General features: G+C 38.2%; 1 protein-coding gene across 3 annotated transcripts in view; it reads right to left on the reverse strand.

Moving 5' to 3' along the window:
* Positions 1 to 343: 343 nt before the first annotated feature.
* Positions 344 to 9,896, reverse strand: part of MAT2B (methionine adenosyltransferase 2B) — a 10,344-nt gene continuing 791 nt past the window's right edge. Inside the window, exons 1-7 of one of the 3 annotated variants that reach the window (XM_010718899.3) lie at positions 9,544 to 9,760; positions 7,563 to 7,757; positions 6,606 to 6,720; positions 6,167 to 6,319; positions 3,907 to 4,100; positions 2,867 to 2,980; positions 344 to 1,924 (exon numbers count right to left, since the gene is read on the reverse strand). In XM_010718899.3, the coding sequence (XP_010717201.1) occupies positions 1,754 to 1,924; positions 2,867 to 2,980; positions 3,907 to 4,100; positions 6,167 to 6,319; positions 6,606 to 6,720; positions 7,563 to 7,757; positions 9,544 to 9,549 (948 nt within the window). In that variant the 5' untranslated portion in view covers positions 9,550 to 9,760 and the 3' untranslated portion in view covers positions 344 to 1,753. Of the gene's footprint in view, positions 1,925 to 2,866; positions 2,981 to 3,906; positions 4,101 to 6,166; positions 6,320 to 6,605; positions 6,721 to 7,562; positions 7,758 to 8,803; positions 9,105 to 9,543; positions 9,761 to 9,896 lie in introns of those variants that run through there. The other 2 variants (XM_010718897.3, XM_010718896.1) reach the window with 2 other exon arrangements.

Here is a 9,896-nt window from a genome sequence, read left to right on the forward strand (position 1 = left end):
CACTGGAGATTTCATCATTTAGACTTCTGCTACAGAACTTCTACTGGAAAGCAAACCCTTTTATACCTCAGTGCTTCCTGAAGCAGCCAAGAAATCTCTACAAATGACTCACTCCTGAAAAATGTCAGGTTTTTCTTGAACTCAGAGGCGGCTTTGAAACAGTGATTTCTTTATTCCTTAGCTGATAGAGTGCAATGAATATAAATATAAAAATAAGCCTACGGTGAGGATTCAAGCAGGGCTGACCTCCTAATGCTGTACATCACTTTAAGTTGGCAGGAATTAGAAGTATTTATGACTTAGAGCAAACAAATACTGGGAGGAAATAAAGAATCAACAAAGGTTTCTCATGCTGCAATATATATTTATTGTCACTTTGGAAACAGGTTACCAGGTGTATATCAGGACTTCAGACTAAAAACAAACCAGGATAACGAACTCTTAGCATACATATGCCAGTTGAAAACTAAAGAACTGAACATAAAGCTGACCTTCGTAAGATTTGAAGTCGGTCTGTTTTTATCCCACCCTTTACCCCCCGACATATATATTTTTTTTAAAGATGAACACCTTCTTCCCTCACCCACTCTTCGTTTCAATCTCAGAAAAATAAATTATCATAAAAATGCAGCTTTTCCTAATTTTGCTAATGGTCTGCTGGCAATCTCAGAGCATTTGTGCTGCTTAATAACTTCAGAAGGAAGCTAACTTTTACAAACCACGTTCTTCCTCTACTTTTAAGTAGCTACTGAGTTCAATTTCAAGGACTAAATATAAGCAGATTTGAGGTTTGGTTATGTAAGACTACTGTGGTTACATTACAGTGCAAACATTTAACATATGCACTTTGCTGTTCCAGAACAAGCTGCATCAGTGCAAGATCTGAGTCTGTGCAAAAGAAGCTGGAGTGCTAAAATTCTTGAAATACCTTTCCTCTTTTCTCTCACATGTATTTACTAGCAACATCTTCCTACAAATAATTTCACCAATCCCAAATACTATGCAGAAAAGAATAGAAAGATGAAGATATCAAAACAAAGAAGTATCCTCCAATACCCCCCCCAAAACAAAGGTCAAAACTATTTTCCCCTCCCTATTCTACCTTTAAGTGATCATTAAAACAAGTGCAGAGAATTTGCCATACAAATATGAAGCTGCAGGCATTAAATTACAGAACACTCTGAAAATATTTCAAGCATAAAAAGTACACTTGATAATTGCAAAAATAAAGTTTCACTTTTTTTAAAAAACATTTTGATCCAAGCTCAAGCAAAACAACATTTTACAATTCCCGTTTCAGTTTAACTTCATAGTAACAACAACTTCAGAAATCAAAAACAAGTAACTCAGATTTTTGGTGATAAAGTAACTGACCGTGTCTTTTAACGGAGTGAAATGGTATATACAACGATGGCACAGACCTTAAGCATCAACAGATGTTTCAGCCAAAAAGAAGTCTACAAGTCATCTGTGTCATTCTTAGCATCAAATGGTGCTGACTACTAAGAACCACAACCTGCTACAGACATTAGGTTGGACTGGTACGAATGGAAGGAAGGATCTGTGATGTCATACAGACTCAGTGTTTGTCACTGAACTTTTTTAGGCTAACGATTTTACTAGTGCAAGACCACACGTTTACCTGATTAAATGAAAACTCTTAAGTGTCACAATTTAAGAACACTCATACAAAACTATTTTTTTTCCTTTAAAAAAGTGCCACATACCATACTTTTACTAAAAAAGTTACAAACTAATGGAAGACAGTCTGCCTCCATCTCTTGTCAATGAGGAAAGGCCAAAGTGATTCTTTGATTCCAGCTCGAAATGGTGTTCTCTGACCTATCCCCAGCATCTCCAACTTGGAGCAGTCAAGCTGAGCGTTCCTTGGCCGAAGAGCGCCCACAACTGGACAATCAGTAATCTAAAAAAAGAATTCATACAGAAAAGGAACACATCAGCAGACAATTAGAAACGGCAAAAATTGAATATTTGTTCTCATATGTATGTTCATTTGGAAGCTTTTTATTCAGATAAGTTCCCCTGTATTGTGTTTTTGGCTTTTTTTTATACTCAACTCCATTTCGGCATCAGGCAGAGTGATACAATGTGTCCTGAGTTCTGACATTTCTCAAATACCTATTACCACCTATACTCTTTTTTGTTTTATTCCTATTTTTGTCATCTGACTGTAGCTACAAGGTAAAAAAGATGATCAAAAATGTTGACAGAACCATATCCTGATTAGTATACTTGAAAAGAAATAGATTTATCAAGAAAAAAAAAAAAAAATCAGGCTTTCTCTCCAGGTCACATTTCAGTTTCAACTGCTACTAATGCACAACCCTTCGAATTTTTTTTTATCCTTACCTGTACATTAAATCCTCACAACATTATCAGTACTTCTTTCAGAATAGTCTTATTTTTGAGTGTCAACACAACTACAGAATTATTTTTTAAGCAAAATAAAAAACTGAGTAAGTTTTTAAGTGCCTGGATTCAGAAATAAAATTGAAAAATACTTTCAGATTCCTACCCTCAAGATAATATTCTGTCAACCCTTTATTTTTATTTTTATTTTCTGAAGAAACAGAACACAAAATGTGGATATGCTTATTACTAAGGGGAACTGTTTTGCAGAAATAATATTGCATTACAGACAGAGAAACTGGTTACTGACTGGGTAATTCTGGCAACCCATCAGTCCAAGTAGCATCCTCAGCAATGCAAGTTCTGTGCTAGGCATACTCACACAGATTGTCCTGAAGAGGAAGTTTACCCATGGAGCCAATGTGAGACCCAGACCTACTGTGTGAAAAGACAGAACACTTACATCTTTCTACAGGTTCAACAGCGTATCACTTACTGGTCTCAAGTGGCTGCTGGGAAGGTTGAATGCATCTGCAATGGCACAAGCCATTTCATACTTAGTCATCTGCTCATTGCCAGACCAGTGAAACGTTCCTTTTATGGAGGGATCCTAGGAGAAAACAGGAAGCACAAGTGAAAATAAAGCAGCCAGCCTTCAGATTAATTCCTGTGTAAGAACTGTGCAGAATAAGCTTGCAGTGTGATCCCATCCAAACAGGCATGTTACAGCACCTCACTGATGCTCTGGGGACAACGTGCCTCCAGAGAAACACCTGAATAGGGACCGAGATCGAAAATTAATGGTACATCTATTTAGATAAAACTTCACAAAAACAGCTTGTATTGTGTAGCATTAACATGAAGGAGCTAAATCAACCAATGAAGATTAAATAAGTGGGAAGAAAGAACTCAGCTGTTCTGTATTATTCACTTAAAAAGGCAGAAAACACCACCACACAAGTTCTGAATGTTGAAATAAAAGCCACATGCAAGCCCTAGTACAGAGATGAACAGCATCATGTCCACAATATGCTAGACTCATTCTTTTTAAAAGCTTTACCTATGAAAAAATCAAGTGTTTTTTCCTTTTTTTCCAAAGGTGGAAATCTCAAGATGCTGTACTAAATAAATGCAATAAAGTACTTAAATCCAGCGGTTTATCTTTTGTCATCTCAGCGTTCTTAAATACAATGATCAACGACAACTGTGAAATTACTTTCAACTGCTTTTTTCAGTCTAAGGTGGCAATCTGTAGAAGCACATTCCAAAAGGTTAAGCATTCGTAGTTCTTGTCTTTGTACTGGAAGAAACACAACAATGTTTGGAAGGAGCTTCCTGTCACTTCGCCCACTTTTGTTTCAATTATCAGAACACTTGCACACTGTCTTGTAAAGCAGATACTGCAGTCTTACAGATAACTCCTTCCTCCCTCCCACTGTTCCAGAAACACAAAGAGTAGTGCAGGTTAGAAGTGCTTCTCAGTTGTTCATTAAGAGCTTGAACTGATTTTACCCCAATTTTTCTTGAAATTCTTACCAGCATTCTTTTTTCTGCTAGTTGTCTGCAAACAACTGCTACATCCTTCACATTTGTAGGAAATCTTTGTTGCCAATGGTCCATGTTGGCAGATTTATTACTGAACTGCACTTTATCAAACATAACAGTTACAGCACTTTCCTCCAGTCTTTCCACCTCCCCATACAAAACAGGAATCCTAAGTACTGCAGCACCTAAAAGACACAATATTTTGAAAAGTATTAATGGGGTTACAAATAGGCACTAGTGCTGTACCAACACCTGAAAGATATTTTGGAAGTGTTAAGAAATCTGTTGGTGATATTAAGCGCATATAAATAAGAAACAAAAAGCAATGAATGTATTTGTACTCAGAATATGATTCTGAACGTTGCTTCCTTAAAGCAATGTTTAGAACACCGAGTTAATAGAGACCTATTTTCATTTATGCCATTGACTTTTTTTCACTGTTAACAAGCTTACATCAACGCTGCAAGAGAAACTAGAAAGTCTATTTGGGTTAAAAAGAAAAGTTAAAAAAAAAAAATAACTGTCGTTACTCCAGCATTCCACATTGTCTCCGAGTAAAAACAAGAACACAAACTCCCACCAATCACTGTATTTCAAGCATCCATCACAGACAGATATGTTTCACCCAGCATACAGAAATCCCCTGCATAAAGAGAGGACACTCAGGATATTACCCCACAAAAAGACAGAAACACCGGAATCAATTTGGAATTTTACATAGAAGGAACAGATTGACAGAATACCTTCGTAAAGTGTATCAGATGTCAAACAGGGAATGGAGAAATGAAATTCATTGATGAATAAATACAAAGACATGGACATTTAATGATAGAGTAATGGAATACATCATACGACTATCTCAGAAAGACTGACGATCTTTTGAGGAAGAATCCAAGGAGATTAAGACAAACTGATTAAAACTAATGCAGATATTATTGCTTTAGGTTGTAAAAAAACAAAAACAAAAAAACAACCAACTTAAAAAAAACAAATATAACAGCCACGACACTGATTTGCTGCTGCTCTAGAAGAATCACAGAATCACCAAGGTTGGAAAAGACTTTCAAGATCATCCAGTCCAACCATCCACCTATCACCAGTAGTACTCACTAGAAGTCATTTGTTCACTCAATTTGTCCTTCCTAGTATGTTCAGAAATATCTTCTCAAAATTCTTTCCTCTAATATAACTGCTGCAACCCACTAAAGCCTGAGCATATTCAAAACCATTATGGAACAAAACTGAAATGCTGAATTGTGGAAGGATCTAGCAAGACATGCACATCACTTGAATTTGGGGCAGTCTTATCTTTGTGACCAAGCTAGAAGCAGGAGCAAGCAGAATCACAGTCAACTTCAGAAATTATATTCCCATAGGAGACAGAAGGAATAATGTTTTAATTGATTTTTACTTCAAGTTGACTTTTCCTAGAAGGTTTTTCTTTTTTTAGAAAATTTATATCTTACTTCTAATGGCAAGCCTATAATTAAGGCTACTACTTTCAAATATAGTATTCGTTTACTTGTTGAAAGATCATCACACTAACACACTAATTTATCACTAATTTATCTGTTGTTCCATTTTGTGACTAAGCAGAGCAGAATCAGACTGAGAGCATCATATTCACTTATCAGAAGCCTCTTTAGCAGAAGCACCGAGATCATTTTCTTCAAATTTCTTGGAAGAAAAAAAAAAAAGAAACAAGTTGCTTAAAAGAAGAAATGTATGTTATTAATCCTTTATAAAGCTACAATATAAGAACTCTAAAGTGCGTGGTACATGGAAAGTCCAGTGCTTATGCAATGAGAGCAAAACAGGCGATCATTCAAGAAAACTAAAACAAAAAAATTGAATACAGCCTGGTTTTCCCCTGTAAGTAAATAAACATTTAGAACAAGTGCAATGTGTCCCTCTAGGTATCAGCAGCTGTATACTGTGTGGTAAAGGTACAACATATTAATGATCTGTTTGATTTTTCTTTAGAAAGATCAGGTGAGTTTTAATAGACAAACTCTTGCAAACGTCCATCAGCAGAGAACTAGAAAGATGCATGAAGACCAGCACAGTTAAGAACAAAAGCTTCAGTCAAGTTACGAGTAAAACGACTGATTCCTGATCACATTACTTTCTAAATCCATTTTTCATGGTTTTGTAACTGTATCTCTGACACAGGAGCTTAATAAATATAAAGTTAGCAAACAACTACGCAAAATAGGAAACTTCTATTAGAAATGTATAAGTGTATTCTTACCCTCGTTATTTTCCAGGACTGCCTTTTCACCCTCCAGTTTGGTTTTGCCGTATAAATTCAGGGGATTTGGTACATCAGTCTCTTTGTAAGGAGGGCTTGTTCCATCAAATACATAGTCTGTACTGATGTAGATCAGAAATGCTCCAATCCCAGCTAAAAAGAAAACGTTTGTACATAATCCATTTTAATTCATATCTTGTTTGAAACCTCAGCAAATTCTTAAACAAACTTCCAGAAAACTTTGTCTTCTAAATCCATTCATGCCCTCTGTCTTTTCCCTGACCCCTGATATAGACACGAACGTCACCTGTAACAGAACATGGATCAACTGCACGCTGGCAGCAGAAATAACATTCAGAACTTTGAGTAACTCATATTTACTTTTGCCTATGTAAATGCAGTATTTAAAGGCACCAAATCCATGAGCCAGCCTCCTTACCTGCCTCTTTGGCTAAGTTCCCTGAAGCAGCCACATTGAGCTGGGAAGCAGCATCTGGTTGGCTTTCCACAACATCTGGCCGTCTCTCAGCAGCACAGTGCACTATAACATGAGGCTGGAAATTAAACAATAATTTAGAACCAACATTGCAAAGAAATTGCAGTTTGATCTTAAGTTCCTCGGGCAAAAAGGCATTTCACTAACTTGTGAAAATAATAAAAGAAGTAGCATTATTTTTAATCAGCACATTCTGAGGAATAAGTTTTCCTTATGAAGCAAAACAGAACCAAACTGCCTCAAGGTTTTGTATCAGAACACCAGCAGAACCTGACCATTAGTTTTGCAATCTTGACCTCCAGTAAGCTTCAATCTTACAGAAAAACTAAGCTTCTTTTTTTTTTTTTTCCTTACACAGCAAAATAATGCAAAATACAGAAAAATGCAATACCTCACATGTAACGTTACCAAAAAAAAAAATAAAGTACCAAACTACTTTTGGATAAACTATTCTCACATGGCTTATTTCACATATACAGACTGTTAACGGGATATTTAAAGTCATTCTCCAAACTGGCACCCTGCACAATGTTTCTCAGGTTTTACTTACTCCCCTTGAAAGTTAGAACAGGAAAACAGCATGCTGCTCGTCCTGTACACTAGACATGTGGTTACTGGTTACTTACTACATTAAATCTCATGATTACCTTTTTCTTTATAGAGCTAGTGTACCAACATATATATTTACCACCTGCATTCTCTCTATGGTGATGATAATAAAGTTCAGAATTATTTGTACCTACAGAATAAGCCTATACTCCAGATATAGCAGAAATAACGACATCATATTTCAGAGCTCTACCAAACCATTGCCTCCACTAAAGCCACATGGCTGAGTACCAAAATGGCACTGTCAAGTAGCCACGTCATGTATCTTGTCTGTCTACTCCAGAAACTCACCTGAAAATCATGGATAATGTCATGAACTGCAACGGAGTTGAGAAGATTAACCTGCTCAAATTTAGGCTGAGCTCTTCTGTATCCACATCCAACAGCATTCCAATTATTTTCATTGAATTCTTTAAACACAGCTCTACCAAGAAGTCCTGTAGCACCAGTGATCAGAACTCGTCTACTGGGAATATCAATATCTTCCTAGGAAAGGAGAACAAGAGAAGTTTTGTGTTCTATTGTTATTCGTGGACTTCTCATCTTGAAGTGTTAGCAAGGCTACAGGGAGTGCTGCTGTATTAATGAGCTTTCATTGTGATGCGTTGTGAAGTGAGTGTCTCATGGAAAACACACAGCTGGGAGCACTGATACCATACAGAGTCAAGTAGTTAAACGTATTCTTGAAGATGCTGAATACAAAATTCAAATAGGAAACTCATGAACTTCCACAAGTGAGGGAAAAAAATCCCCCCAAATGTCCAAAGACAAACTCAAATGTGATAATTTTAAGTTCATTCATAATTCTCTAACTCACTGTGGGAGCACCAACAGAGATCATGGCACAGAAGACTTGAACTTTACAGGGGCATCACTGAAAGTAATGCCTCCTATTTCATTATGTTGTTCCATGACATCAGAGGTGGATGCTGGCAGGATGGCAGTAAAGGCTGAACCTTCCCACCAATATTCCATAAAATTCTATTGCCATGTAATAGATGGCAGCAGAGAGACAGTATGACATAAGGGCATTTGTCTTGAAAGTGTATATGAAGCAGAAGTATCATACTGAATTTCTCCATGCAGAGAAAAATGGTACCCAGTGCTATTCCTCAGCACTTGCTGAACATTCACGGACACCAGAGAGTGGATGTGAGCACAGTAAGTGGTGGGTGGTGCATTTCAGCAGTGGCGACATCGGGTCACCTCTGCTGGTCCAGTTTTATCAGCGAGGGTGAAAATGCACAGCTAATGATGGTTACAGTTGAAAAGCAGTGCTTTGTAGCTGAAAATTAGTTCTATCAAATAGAAAGCATTACTTCTGGAGCAACACGCATATTACTAAATAAAACAGAAATTCATCATTTATGAGCACACTGGCCTAATAACAAATTAACCAAAACTACTGCCCCCTTGTCTTAGCTTAATAAAAGGCAGGTGAAAGTGATTAGGTTGCTTTATCTCTCAATCTGTACAACCAACTAAGACTTGGTTCAGCCACAGCACATTCAGTACTTGGGATGGCCACATACATCGATCCACATGGAGCTTCTTTCTCCCCAGCACCACTCACTAGTGTCAAGCTCTCAAGACTGCAAACACTGACTCACAGCTGTCTGTGCAACCTTTATTCCTTTTCATACTTTCCTTCCACGTATTGTTGAACAAAAGCCTGCTAAGAACAAAAATGAAAGCACATCCTGCTATGTCAATAAAGAAAGCTTCAGGTACACAGGAAGTATAAATCTCGGATTTCCCAGCTGCACCATGCACAAGGACACTGTGCTGAGTATGCTTATGGTAACAGTCTACTATGCAGCTCTGATAACCCATTCCCTCTGAGCATCTTCATAGTTTCAGCACAACACGCTCACCGTGGCTGATTGCAGCACTGATTTCTGTACTCTTTGCCCTTTGAGTTTGAAGGTTTGTGTCCCACAAGGTGCAGAGGTGCAGTGGGTACAGCCGAGCCCAAAGCAGCTGTGTCAGGCTCCCAGCACCGTGCATCTATGTTCCTCAGCATTATGGGCAAAAAGTGATTTACTCCCATAAGTACTGGGTGAAAATGGGTAACTCTTAGATGGAAAACGGCAAACAACAATAAACGACATTAAAAATAAATACTTTTATCGTTACATTGATTTTGATCAGAGAACAGAAGTGCGCCTCTCAGAAGTGGGAACAAGGAAATGGTGCTTGCTTTCTGTTAGGGACTTTTCAACCTCATAGGAAAGATTACTGCTGCTTCTGCAGACAGAGAATATCTGCTCACCCACATCAAGAACTCACTGCAGAATCCAGAAGGAAGACACGGTCTAGAAACACGACAGAACACCTTCAGCTAGTACAAAGGGACCAACACGAATGTGTAATCTCACGTGAGAAGTATCGTGCAGAGATTAGCAACACTACGAGACAAAACACAAGAGTACGATCTACAAAAACCGCAGGCGTGCTTCGAGTCGAGAGCCAGGACCGGCCGGCAGAAAAGCGACATAAGGAACCAGAACGATACGGCACGGAGCCACGGCGAGCCGAACGGCTCCCACTGCAAGGCGGCCTGCCATAGCGGCGAGCCGCCGGGATCACGTCGGCACATCGCCCCGCGCGGCCAGAGCGCACAGC

The sequence above is a fragment of the Meleagris gallopavo genome, chromosome 15, assembly GCF_000146605.3.
Source record: "Meleagris gallopavo isolate NT-WF06-2002-E0010 breed Aviagen turkey brand Nicholas breeding stock chromosome 15, Turkey_5.1, whole genome shotgun sequence".
In the NCBI taxonomy this organism is placed as follows: Eukaryota; Metazoa; Chordata; class Aves; order Galliformes; family Phasianidae; genus Meleagris; species Meleagris gallopavo.